Raw genomic sequence first — 13,006 nt, forward strand, 5'->3', positions numbered from 1 at the left:
CCACGTGCCGGGCCTACCCAGCCAGGCTCCCAGGGAGCTAACCCAGACGTCAGGCCTGAGTTCGGGCAGCCGGTTGCCACCGCCCACGTCGGCTGCCATTCACTACAGCTCCCACTAATCCCCTCTCGCTGTCTGGTGGCCGATTCCGCCCCAATGCAGCGGCACTTCCACTGGCTCCCACCAAAACTGGGCGCCTTGATTTCCTTCATTCCTATTTGTCCAGACCAGTGTCAGTCACCGAACACCCACCCATGTCGCTCAGCCATTGGTTTAGAAGTCAGAGATAGAAAGGGGTTCTGGTTAACAAGGGAAGCAATTAAAGTCCAAAGCCAACCTCATCACCCAGAACTCGTCAGGGATTGGATTAAATTCACTGCCCATCTTTACAAGCACCACCTCTCGCGTGCATTCATTGGCTTGTGTCCACGACTATCAAGCCGAACGCCCACCCAGCCAGTCCATAGGAGTCTTTCACTAGGCCCTGCCTTACAGTCCACGTGACTCTTCAGAACCGTCAATCTAATTCTGAAGCCGCCCCGCGAATCTGGCACTCGCGTTTCATTGGGCCTCCTGCCTTCTCTGATAGCCTTCATTTGCCCGCCCAGCACCGGTAGCTCGCAGCTATTGTCTCTGAGAGCTGTCAGTCACTCTGAGCCTCCCGCCCACTGCCCCTTGTTGCACTCCGATTGGCCACCTCCTTCAGAGCTCGCGATTGGTGTCCGGGGTGCGGCGGCTGCCTCCCATTGGCCCGTAGGAGCCGTCCGTCACGCCGGCGGCGGGAGGGGGCCACCCTCTCCCCCCTCGTCGTCTTCCCAGCGGCTGGGTTCCCAGAGTGCTCCGCGGCCGTGTGGAGCGAGGCCTTGTTCCCGCGTTGAGCCGCCGCCGCCGCCGCCGCCTCCTCAGCTTCAGCCTCCGCGCCAGGCCCGGCCCCGCCGCGCCATGTCGGACTACAGCACGGGAGGACCCCCGCCCGGGCCGCCGCCACCCGCCGGCGGGGGCGGGGGAGCTGGGGGCGCCGGGGGAGGCCCTCCGCCGGGCCCGCCAGGCGCGGGGGACCGGGGCGGCGGCGGCCCTGGCGGTGGCGGCCCGGGCGGGGGATCGGCCGGGGGCCCCTCTCAGCCACCCGGCGGAGGCGGCCCGGGAATCCGCAAGGACGCCTTCGCAGACGCCGTGCAGCGGGCCCGCCAGGTGAGGAGGCCGAGGGCCTGAGGGGCGCGCTCGCGCGCGCGCGCAAGCGGGGGAGGGGGCGGGGGTCACGTGCGCGCGCGCGCGCGGGGTCGCGGAGGGGGGGCCCGGGCTGTCGCGGGGTCACGTGGGCGGTAGGCGGGGGCCTGGCCCTCCCGCTGCGCCTCGAGTGGGCTCCCTGCGGGTGACCCCCTTGCAGGGGGTAGGGGCGCACTGGGGGTCACCAGGAGCGGCCCCTGGGTGTGCAGGTGCCCCTGAGCTTGGGGACGCACTTTTGGGAGCCCCCCTTAGCCCCCCCGCTTTAGGACATGCCCGGAGGCAGGAGTCCACCTTCCCGGGCGGAGGGCTTTTACTCTCCTCCCCAAATCAGGGCAAAGGGCAGTGTTTGCCCCCAACCCTATCCCATTTCTGCTGCCTCCCTCGAAGGAAGGGACATTGTGGGGGTGGGAGGGACAGTCCTTGCTCTTGAGTCGGGAAAGTGGATGGGGACCTGTCTAGGACTGAGCACTTGTGCGACATGGGGAAGACGAGCATGGGGACTGGCTTTTGGATGCTTTGGGGACTGGCTTTTGGATGCTTTGGTGGCTTGAAAGCGTGGTCTGTCTCTTTGGGGGAAAGAAGGGAGGGTCTCCCACCACCGTGTATTAAGGAGTGATGACAACAAGGAAGTGTCACATGCTGCTAGGACTGACCTCTCCAGCTCCATTTGCAGCCTCCTCATGGCCTGGAGGGTTGGTGGTCTGTAGAATGGGAGGACTTTGCAGCCTTTCAGGAAACCGACCGGCTCCTGGGCTGTCCCAATGCCTCCGAGGCTAGAGACTGGCTCCTCCCAAGGTGGGAGGTCCCGTTAGGTGAACGCCTGTGTTCTGGCCCTCTGTGGTCTCTGACTAACTCACCCTTGGAGTTGGGTGGGTTCTAGCGTGCACTTGGTCTTATTGCCCATGGGGCAGCTTGAAGGGAGGGAGCTGATGCTGTCAGTTGGTGGGGACAGGCCCCCTGTGGGCGTCCCATGAACTTTGGCTCTAGGGCAGCATAGAAAAATGGAGACAGGTAGAAAGGGAGATTCTTAATATGATTTGGGTTTCTAAACCTGGATTCTGATACTAAGTTTGCTGGGTTGAGGTTTCTTTAAAGTTGCTCTTCATGTGTCTGAGATGGAACTTGTGTCCCATAGAGTCTTGTTTTCGTTTTTTCTTTTGTTTTGTTTTTTGAGACGGAGTCGCACTATCACCCAGGCAGGGGTGCAGTGGCGCCATCTCAGCTCACCACAGCCTCTACCTCTCCAGTTGAAGTGCTCCTCCTGCCTCAGCCTCCCGAGTAGCTGGGATTATAAGTGTGTACCGCCACACCCAACTAATCTTTGTATTTTTAGTAGAGATGGGATTTCACCATGTCGGCCAGGCTGTCTTGAACTCCTGACTTGAAGTGATCTGCCCACCTCGGCCTCCCAAAGTGCTGGGATTACAGGCGTGAGCCACCGCGTCCAGCCATCCAAAGAATCTTTTGTTTTGGTCAAATGAGGATTTCATATCCCTTGAAGTGACCACTCTGATCAAATTTATTCAGTAAATTGGAAAAAGGATTTTGAGAGGGGGGGAGATAAGGGAAAGTTGAACTCTTCAGCATCCCAGGAAAACTGGGCTAAAAAAACACACACTTTCTGGTTGTGTGATCTGGGGCCACTGGCAGGAGGAAGTGTCTGAAAGCTCCTGGAATGACCTGGGGACCCTCCCCGGCACCTGAGCCTGTGTTCCCGTCACCCCTAGAATGAAGTCAGTGTGGATTATGGGCTGGCCACAATTAAGACACAAATCACAGCAGACGGGAAGAGAGGAATTTTGATAATCCTAGATAACTGGTGAGAACCTTGAGACCTCGGTTCAAAACTCGTTCTAGGATGTTTTAATCAACTGACTCTTCCCTAAATTGGAGGGCCAGACACCAAGACCTGACGGGCTTTCATATCCAGGAAACGTTCTGAGAAGTTGACCTGGGTGCCATGGAGGGTTGTTTTTGGTGGTAATTCTTCTGTGCTTACTACTATATTCTAGATTGCAGCCAAAATTGGAGGCGATGCTGCCACAACAGTGAATAACAGCACTCCTGATTTTGGTTTTGGGGGCCAAAAGAGACAGTTGGAAGATGGAGGTAACTCCCTGCTGCCGCCTTTAGCTTAGGAGGAAGGGCTGGGGGCCTAAAGAGGTGCTTCTGTTTGAGTGTGGTTTAGAGGGGGTGGGTGTTGCTGCTGTTTGGTCTTTTAAAACTTCAGCAATCCGGGCTTTGTTAATTCTTTTTGTTCCGTCTGCCATCCTGAGGTATCAGGTGGCAGAAAGGAGGGCAGATTGATTGTGACTGGGTCGAAGTTGTAAGTTCCCAAGATGATTCCTCCCCTTCTGGGAGACTGAGGCAACCAGGAGCAGTTAGTGAGGCTTGATGTGAAGTTGGCCCAGCCCTGGGTTGCGTCGCGTGACCGCAAGTAGTGGGTGATCATCTCCTGACCAACTCCACTGTTATCCGTGACACCCCTCCCTGCTAGAGGCGGGTGCTGTCCTAAACCGGGAGGACTCAGGTGCCTGGTGGTGTTTGCGTGTTCCGAAGGCTTCTTTACTCTGGGCGTTGGTGGTGGGATTGGTGGAGTCTGGCCCCGTCAGGGGCCGGTCTCTCCTAGGCTCCTGTCTCAGCTCCTGTTAAGGGTGGGTGCTGAGGGGCACTGGTTACCTTGGACATGTGGCACCAGCATCAGGTTCGAGGTGGCCGTGGGTGGGTGGGTGCTGCATCTGCCACCCTCTTTCTTTCCCAGATCAACCGGAGAGCAAGAAGCTGGCTTCCCAGGGAGACTGTAAGTCCAGGGGGTCTGCAGGCAGATACGTGGCTTCAATGGGTTGAGGTTTTCAGGAGTCAATGAGGAGGTGGCAGCTCTTTACAGAGGCACGTGGTGCTTCTATTCTGGGGCCCATACATTTGAGGGATCCCAGGACCCCTGAAATTGAGGCAGATGAACTCTGCTTTTATGGGGAGGGGATCCACAGCATCCATCAGGCACTGGAGCAGGCTGGGGACCATGGTGCCAAACTCAGCTCCCACTGCCCCGGGGCAGGCAGTGCCAAGTGCCCAAGGAGGAGCTAAGCCAGTCTTTGCTTTGGGTTTTCTTTCTACAGCAATCAGTTCTCAACTTGGACCCATCCATCCTCCTCCAAGGTAAGCCATGGTGGGGCCCACACTGCTTTCTTGTCTGTTGGCCAGCAGACTGGCCTTTCTTCTGACTTGGGAGGGCTCTGACTAGGGGCGCATCTCTCAGGTTTTATCCCCCAGTGCCAGTTGACCAGAGAGTGCTCAGACGGGAACGAGACAGAGGAGCTGTGTCCGTTCCTCATACCCCTTATCTGTAGGGCTGTAGGAAGAGAGGGTCGTGGCAGTCACTGTAGTGACAGGGTGGTCTCCGCACCCTATGGCTTCCTCCGCTGGGGTGGGGACTCTGAGCAGAACAAATATTGTCGTCCTGGAAGAGGCTGGGAGGGCCTTGCCTCCCTCCCTCACACATCTGCAAGTACCCATCCCGCTCCGTGCTTTGGAGCTCAGGGCTCTTTGCCCAACCCAATGGACTGAGGTGAACCTGACACAGGGCAGTCGTCGGGGGCCAGTTTTTTGTTTGTTTATTTTTTAATGAGCCGGTAGTTTCATCAAATACTAGGAAAATAAGATGAAAAGGACATACAGCTGGCTTTTTAGAGCTCAGCAACATAGAGTGACTGTCAGTTTGCTGGGAGTCTCAGTGCTCGCTCCCGCTCTGAATCAATGGGACGGCACCGGGCCACAGCCCACAATGCCCAGACCAAACTTCTCAGGGCACAGATGGGGAAACTGAGGCCTCCAGAGGTTTGGTGGCCTGTCTGGTCAGATTCTGCTTAGGCCTATGGTGGCATTGGTTTCAAGTAGACCTTCCAGAGCTTCTGTCCTCCTCCCTTCCCACTTCAGGACTGACCTTGGGCATGTCTCTTTACAGGACTTCAATGACAGAAGAGTACAGGGTCCCAGACGGCATGGTGGGCCTGAGTGAGTGTGGGTTACCTTGGGTGGGGAGGTCCACTCTTCCCCAGGAGGAAGTGTCCTGTGAGCTCCTGCCAGCCTAGAAGCCCTGGTCTGAGGGGGCTCCTGTGTGCTGTTCTCATTTGTCCCTCCTTCGTCCCCTCTGGGCAGAGGATAGGAGCTCTCTAGAGGACTGCTGCCCTCCTGAGCGTCAGAGGGGCTGGGGCCCTGGCCACGCAGTCTCCTGAGGCCCGGGCTCCTTTCCCTCATCACGCTGTGCTTTTCTCCTTTCTCCATCCAGTTATTGGCAGAGGAGGTGAACAAATAAACAAAATCCAACAGGATTCAGGCTGCAAAGTACAGATTTCTCCAGGTACAAGAGCGTCAGATTCCTGCCAGAAAGGGGGCCAGGGTCGGGCCCTTTGCAGTTTCCTTTAATTACTTAATTTTCATGGGGACTGTGGACAGGAAGCGAGCTGGCGCTTGTTGGTGCTTACTACGGACTGGGCTCAGTGCAGTATCTCACTGCACTAGTACTGCCCACGGGGCGCAGCTGTGACTTCTTTCATTTTCAGTGGGTAGGGATGGACTGAGGTGGCAGGGCTAGCATTTCACACAGGGGCCTGGTTGCAGACACCAAGCTCCGCAGCAGTGCACTGACCTGCCGCATGAGTGAAAGCACCCCGGCAAGACTGCATGAGGCAGGGTGGTGCCTTGGAAAGAGTGATCACTCTTGAGGTCAGGCCCAGGTGCAAATCCCAGTTCTGGCTGTACATCTGCTCTCAGGCAATATAGTTACCTCTTTGAATCTCAGAGTCCTGAGGTACAGAAAGCCTGCTCGGTAGGGGCCTTTGAGGCTTCACGTGGGTGTGTAGCACGTGCTGTCTGTAGAATAGGCTCTGGGGGTCACCGCTGGTAGTGGGGGTGGCCAGGTCCTGGACCTTCTGGAATCTGCCATTCCCTCCACCTCATCCTTTTCCCTACAAGTCCTGCCTCTCTTCTGGGACGCCTTCCCAGCCTCGGCCTTGCCTCAAGCAGCCTCCCAGGTGTTTAGGGGAAGTAAACTGATTTGTCAGGCTGCTGAATGGGACAGAAGTGGCTCTTGGTTGTTCTGAAAGTCTCATGTCCAAGGCAGGCCTTTCTCTGCCTGTGGGCCAGGGTGGGCACTGACCCTATTTCCTCTTTCCAGACAGCGGTGGCCTACCCGAGCGCAGCGTGTCCTTGACAGGAGCCCCAGAATCTGTCCAGTAAGTCCCCGCAGGACCTCTCATTGTGATGTGGGGGACAGGCAGAAGCCCGCTGCATCCCTTTGAATTGAAAGTTGGGAGCAACTCGCATGTGCTCCACTCTTGCCCCCTTTTCCAGAAAGCCATGTTAACATTAGGCTGATTCCCTAGCAGCCCAAGACCTGGGGAATCTGGAGCCTGAGCAGCTCCAGTGACTGGCCTTTTTTCCCTGTCATCCTTATACATGTTGGGGTCGCCTTCCCTTTGAGCTGGGTGGGCCACCAGACCAGTACCTTTCTCCAGTGGTGGCACCCGCTCCTCCCCTTCCCAGGAAAGCGAAGATGATGCTGGACGACATTGTGTCTCGGGGTCGTGGGGGCCCCCCAGGACAGTTCCACGACAACGCCAACGGGGGTCAGAACGGCACTGTGCAGGAGATCATGATCCCTGCGGGCAAGGCCGGCCTGGTCATCGGCAAGGGCGGGGAGACCATTAAGCAGCTGCAGGTGAGGGCAGCACCTGGGCAGCTTCCTCCACATCCGTGCACCACCCCCCACCACCACAGCAGCCCAGGAAGTCCTGGGAGAGCCCAGCACTAACAGTTAACCTTGGTTGTAAAGGAACGTGCTGGAGTGAAGATGATCTTAATTCAGGACGGATCTCAGAATACGAATGTGGACAAACCTCTCCGGATCATTGGGGATCCTTACAAAGTGCAGGTGAGCACACCCTGGGGTGGTGGACGGGGCTCTGGAGCAGCATGGCAGGTGGGCAGGGCCAGCGGCCTCGGGTCTGCATTCCGCCAGAGAGATACGTGAACAGTCGGTCATAACACCAAGAGGCTTGCAAGAGCGCTGGCTCGGAGGGCGGCCCTGAACTGACTCCCAGCTTTGTGTGTGTGAGGCACCGGCCTCACCTCTGACTTTCTGCTTTCTTATTTGGAAATGGGGCTGTTGGCAGTGACTCCCCATTCAAGTGGCAGGTAGAAAGCTTAGTAGGGTGCCATGCTGGGCTCAGCCAGGGTTCGTGGGTCCTTTGCCGAGGCCCACATCCCCCGAGAAGGTGGGGGGTGTGTGGGGCAGCAAGACTCACCCGTGAGGGCTGCCTCTCCTGTGTGTTTGCAGCAAGCCTGCGAGATGGTGATGGACATCCTCCGGGAACGTGACCAAGGCGGCTTTGGGGACCGGAATGAGTACGGATCTCGGATTGGCGGAGGCATCGATGTGAGTGTGGGCCTTGCCTTCACCCCCCGGTGGAGGGAGGGGCCGGGGTGAGTGGCTCCTCGTGGCCACTGGACAGCAGAGGGCAGCAGAGCTGCGGGCCGAGACAACCCTGCCGCCTCCTTTCTCAGGTGCCAGTGCCCAGGCATTCTGTTGGCGTGGTCATTGGCCGGAGCGGAGAGATGATCAAGAAGATCCAGAATGATGCTGGCGTGCGGATACAGTTCAAGCAAGGTCAGGGCCTGGCCAGCGCCCCTCCCCCCACCCTCTTCAGGAGGCAGGCTCTGAGGGAGCTGGGCACCGTGGTCAGCCAGGTGGCCTCCATAGCACCTCATGGCTCCTAGTCCAGCCGTCAGAACATGCCCAGTCCCTTCTCTCCTCTGGGATGGCTGCATGAGGGGGTGACATGGGCTTTCCACATCCAGGGGGACCGGGTGTTCCTGTCCCTGTCAGATCTCCTCTTCCTCCCCCCACGATGGAGCCCATCCTGACAGGACAGCCCTGGGCGCCCCACGGGCTGGATCAAGTCACTCCACCTCAGCTCTGGACTCTTGCCAGTCCTCAGCCAGTCTCAGCTGCCTGCCATGGGGAGAAGGGCCCCTCTGGCTTTTCAGATATTTATTGTTCTGTAAAGTCTCACAGTGCTGGGGGTGCTGTGTGCTGGAAGAAGCTTGAGCCACCCCCTGGCTTGGCCGTGGGTTTCCTTCTCTGGGAATGTGGGCCGCCTCCCCCTCGATCCCTGAGCGGGTGGAGGCTGGGAGCGGCGCAGCGCGTCTGAGAGCTCAGGCCAGCGTGGTGTCTGCGCTGGAGGCGGCGTTGCAGGGCTCTGGGGTGGGCTCTTTTAAACTTGTCTCTCTGCTCTCTTGGTGCTGGCCTCAGATGACGGGACAGGGCCCGAGAAGATTGCTCATATAATGGGGCCCCCAGACAGGTGCGAGCACGCAGCCCGAATCATCAACGACCTCCTCCAGAGCCTCAGGGTAGGTGGCCCTGGCTGCTGAAGGGCTGGCAGGGCCTCCAGGGGAGTGTGGAGACCAGACCGGCTTCCAGGGTTCATCTTCTTCCTCCTCTTGTCTTGCAGAGTGGTCCCCCAGGTCCTCCAGGGGGTCCAGGCATGCCTCCAGGGGGGCGAGGCCGAGGAAGAGGCCAAGGCAATTGGGGTCCCCCTGGCGGGGAAATGACCTTCTCCATCCCCACTCACAAATGTGGGCTGGTCATCGGCCGAGGTGAGTGTGGCCCCCTGCTCCTTGCCCCCTCTTTCCTGGGCCACCCCTGCAGGCCACCTTTACCTTCTGCATTTTTGCAGGTGGCGAGAATGTGAAAGCCATAAACCAGCAGACGGGAGCCTTCGTAGAGATCTCCCGGCAGCTGCCACCCAACGGGGACCCCAACTTCAAGTTGTTCATCATCCGGGGTTCGCCCCAGCAGATTGACCACGCCAAGCAGCTTATCGAGGAGAAGATCGAGGTGGGTTGGGGCGGGCTCTGGGGGTTTGGGCTCGCAGCCCGGATCCCAGCCCACTCACCTCGGCTACTCTCCTTCCTTCCAGGGTCCTCTCTGTCCAGTTGGACCAGGCCCAGGTGGCCCAGGCCCTGCTGGCCCAATGGGGCCCTTCAATCCTGGGCCCTTCAACCAAGGGCCACCCGGGGCTCCCCCACAGTGAGTTTCCCTCTCTGCCTCCTGGGCTTTGGGGGCGGGGGTTCATTGAGCTGGCAAGAATAACAGACCCCATTCCCCTTGCCCTAGAAGTGCAGGTGGGGGGCCTCATCCAGCCCGTTTTGGTGGATACCATCAACAGGCACTCTCTTGTCCACTGCTACAGCACATATGCCTTTCAGCATCTCTCTGCGCACGTGGAAGTTTCGGGGGCTTATTTTGTGTCCTCAAGCTGACAGTGCATGTCCTTCGAGTTGCTTCTTGTCTAGGCCTTTCCCAGGCGCCCTGTTGAGCCTGGTGGTCTGGGTCTCTTGCGCCTCCCCACTGAAAAACATGCCCACCCCAGGTGGGCCGACTGCGGCCACCCCTGCACCACTGCTCAAGCATCCCTTTCTTCTCTCCTGCAGTGCCGGGGGGCCCCCTCCTCATCAGTACCCACCCCAGGGCTGGGGCAATACCTACCCCCAGTGGCAACCGCCTGCTCCTCACGACCCAAGTAAGTGGTGTGCCGCCTGGGGAGGGAGGGCCCTGTTCTGTGCCCATGTCTCACCCTGGGTATCTCCTGCAGGCAAAGCAGCTGCAGCGGCCGCGGACCCCAACGCCGCATGGGCCGCCTACTACTCACACTACTACCAGCAGCCCCCGGGCCCCGTCCCAGGCCCTGCGCCGGCCCCTGCGGCCCCACCGGCTCAGGGTGAGCCCCCTCAGCCCCCACCCACCGGCCAGTCGGACTACACTAAGGCCTGGGAAGAGTATTACAAAAAGATCGGTGAGTCTGCAGGGCGGTGGGGGGGCTCCAGCCCTGCCGGGGGAGTGGTTTCTGACCTGTCTCGGCGCCCCCACAGGCCAGCAGCCCCAGCAGCCTGGAGCGCCCCCACAGCAGGACTACACGAAGGCCTGGGAGGAGTACTACAAGAAGCAAGGTGAGTGGCCACCGACTGGGGACGGGGCAGGGGCCGCCCTCACCCACAGCCTCTCACCTGTGTCTGTCCACCCACAGCTCAAGTGGCCACCGGAGGGGGTCCAGGAGCTCCCCCAGGCTCCCAGCCAGACTACAGTGCCGCCTGGGCGGAATATTACAGACAGCAGGCCGCTTACTACGGACAGACCCCAGGTCCTGGCGGCCCCCAGCCACCGCCCACGCAGCAGGGACAGCAGCAGGCAAGTGGGAATTGCCACCCTCCTCCTCCTCCTTTCTCCTTCCAACCCCCGGCCACCGTCCATCCTGCCTTAGTGGGTAGCGCCGGAAACCCCTTCCCCTGCGGGGTGTGCCCTTGATGCCTGCAGCGGGGGCCGTGTGGCTGGAGGTCTCCGGGAGTCCCCACGCACCACCAGGGAAGCATTCGCTGGGTCCAGAGGTTAAACGAAGAGGCCTCCCTGCGCCGGCTGCTCGTTCCTGTGTGCCGCTGTCGTGATGCTGGGGAGCGCTGAGACTCGCAGGCGGGACTTCTGAACTGCTGGGGAGTCGGGGGGCAGGCAGACAGCGCGGACGGTGGGCACTGGCCCGGCCGCCACCTTGCTCACAATCTGGCCACTTGGGAAGAAAACGTCTATTTTTTCCCCTTCTCTGCATCACTTTTTTGGTTTTTGTTCTTTTTATTCTTTTGTTTTTTAAACCCATGATCTTTTTTCCCGTGTCCAAGTGACTGTATTGCAGGCGGCCCGGCTCTGGCAGGGACTGGTGGGGACGCAGGGAGCGGCCCAGGCCCCTGCCCCGCCGGGCTTAGCCTCCCATGCGCTCGCGCTTGCCTGTGTCCCGGGCTTGTCTGTGAAGTGGGCATGAAGATCGTTGCCACCTTCCAACCTACCTCACAGGGGTGTTGTGGGGACACCATGATCTCTGGATTGTTCATGTTGTTGTGCTGCGCCGGGAGCCGCCGCCCTCCGGAGACAGGGCAGCTCCCCTCCGACCCTAGCGCCTCCACCCTCCGCGGCCCCAGTTCCTCTCTTCCTGCTCTGTCCCTCCTTCTCCATCAGGGAGCAGCGTGACTTCAGCGAGTCCCGCGAGCACCTGGCTAGACAGTTAACAAGCACGTCCTTCCAGCCTGAGCCAGCGCAGGTTTGGGAGGGGGCTTCCTGCCCCCCCCCCCAACGGTGTTCCAGCCCCTCCTTTCTTCCGCCCCCTAGTCTCCCACCCTCCCCTCCCCGTAGTGACCAATTCCTATCTCTTCCCTCTCCGCAGGCTCAATGAATCGAATGAATGTGAACTTCTTCATCTGTGAAAAATCTTTATTTTTTTTTTCCATTTTGTTCTGTTTGGGGGCTTCTGTTTTGTTTGGCGAGAGAGCGATGGCTGCCGTGGGGAGTATTGGGGAGCCCTCGCGGCAAGCGGTGGGAGGGGGCTTGGGGGTGTGCTGGGCCCTCACTCTCTCGCCTGTTCTGTGTCTCACATGCTTTTTCTTTCAAAATTGGGATTCTTCATGTTGAGCCAGCCAGAGAAGATAGCGAGATCTCGATCTCTGCCAAAAACACCTTAAACATTAAAACACAAAGAGCAAAGCAGAACTTAGAAAATTATATATATATATATTAAAAAGTCTCTATTCTTCACCCCCCAGCCTTCCTGAACCTGCCTCTCTGAGGATAAAGCAATTCATTTTCTCCCACCCTCGGCCCTCTTCTTGTTTTTAAAATAAACTTTTAAAAAGGAAAAAAAAAAATCACTCTTGCTATTTCTTTTTTTTAGTTAGAGGTGGAACATTCCTTGGACCAGGTGTTGTATTGCAGGACCCCTTCCCCCAGCAGCCAAGCCCCCTCTTCTCCTCTCCTCCCGCCCTGGCTCAGCTCCTGCGGCCCCGCCCGTCCCCTCCCAGGACTGGTCTGTTGTCTTTTCATCTGTTCAAGAGGAGATTGAAACTGAAAACAAAATGAGAACAACAAAAAAAATTGTATGGCAGTTTTTACTTTTTATCGCTCGTTTTTAACTTCACAAATAAATGATAACAAAACCTCCCCGTCTGCGGGTGCTGTCTGTCTCCCCCCGCTCCTTCCCTCCCTCCCTGTAGTTTTGAAGCAGATGTTTGTTCTTTATAGATGTTGTTTAAAAAGCCTGATAATGGTGACTGAAAATTACAAACTTTGTTTTTTTTTTTTTTTTTTTTTTTCAAGAAAAGTATAAGAGAAAATAGTTTTCTTCAGGCGCAATGTGCTTTCCTAACCCTGCCCCCCCCCCCCCACCTTTTTTTTTTGTTAAATAAAGTGTTTTTTGTTTAAAAAAAAGACTGCGTGCCGGCCGCAGTTGTGTTTGTGAGAGGAAACAAGTTGAGGAGCAAGTCTCGGCTATTAGAGTGGGGTGTGGCCCCCAAGACTTTCCCCTTCCGATGTGGGAAGGGGAGGCTGGCCAAGCCCAGCACTGCTGTCTTCCCCAACCCAGTTTCCCTCCAGCACCTTGGGGAGCAAGGCGCTCAGGAGGGCCTCAGGGACCAGTGTTCCCATGGATGGGCTGTTGCTACAGGAAGTCCTCTGGCCTGTTAACGTTCAGAGCCCTGAGGTAGGAGCCAGGCCCGCGCCAGTGCTCAGTGGGTGATGGCACTGGATGTGAGGTGGGAGAGGGCACTGAGGGGCCACCTGAGCTGTTTGGACCTGGGCGGGCATCTTGTAACTCCCCATGCAGCTGCAGGGTCTCTGAGGTTGTTGCTGAATGCCAGCATTTAAAACTGGCTTCATCTCAAATGTCCTGGGCTCACAGGCCCG

At 58.2% G+C, this 13,006-nt stretch overlaps 1 protein-coding gene across 5 annotated transcripts; it reads left to right on the forward strand.

The window, feature by feature from the left end:
• Positions 1 to 769: 769 nt before the first annotated feature.
• Positions 770 to 12,532, forward strand: KHSRP (KH-type splicing regulatory protein). Of its 5 annotated transcripts, none has more exons than XM_010367172.2 (20): positions 836 to 1,188; positions 3,237 to 3,333; positions 3,986 to 4,024; positions 4,344 to 4,383; positions 5,189 to 5,238; positions 5,513 to 5,584; positions 6,401 to 6,458; positions 6,769 to 6,943; positions 7,058 to 7,156; positions 7,562 to 7,660; positions 7,789 to 7,891; positions 8,537 to 8,637; positions 8,739 to 8,883; positions 8,964 to 9,124; positions 9,207 to 9,316; positions 9,721 to 9,809; positions 9,882 to 10,082; positions 10,159 to 10,236; positions 10,314 to 10,474; positions 11,496 to 12,265. In XM_010367172.2, the coding sequence occupies exons 1-20, from the start codon at positions 940 to 942 to the stop codon at positions 11,502 to 11,504; spliced, it is 2,136 nt and encodes a 711-aa protein (XP_010365474.2). In that variant the 5' UTR covers positions 836 to 939; the 3' UTR covers positions 11,505 to 12,265. The 5 variants fall into 5 exon arrangements, with proteins under 5 accessions (XP_010365473.2, XP_030792006.1, XP_010365474.2 ...); XM_010367174.2 differs by having other exon boundaries at positions 9,882 to 10,007; XM_030936147.1 differs by having other exon boundaries at positions 938 to 955; positions 1,092 to 1,188; positions 10,314 to 12,532.
• The last annotated feature ends 474 nt before the right edge of the window (positions 12,533 to 13,006 follow it).

This window comes from Rhinopithecus roxellana, chromosome 8 (assembly GCF_007565055.1).
Source record: "Rhinopithecus roxellana isolate Shanxi Qingling chromosome 8, ASM756505v1, whole genome shotgun sequence".
Lineage (NCBI taxonomy): Eukaryota > Metazoa > Chordata > Mammalia > Primates > Cercopithecidae > Rhinopithecus > Rhinopithecus roxellana.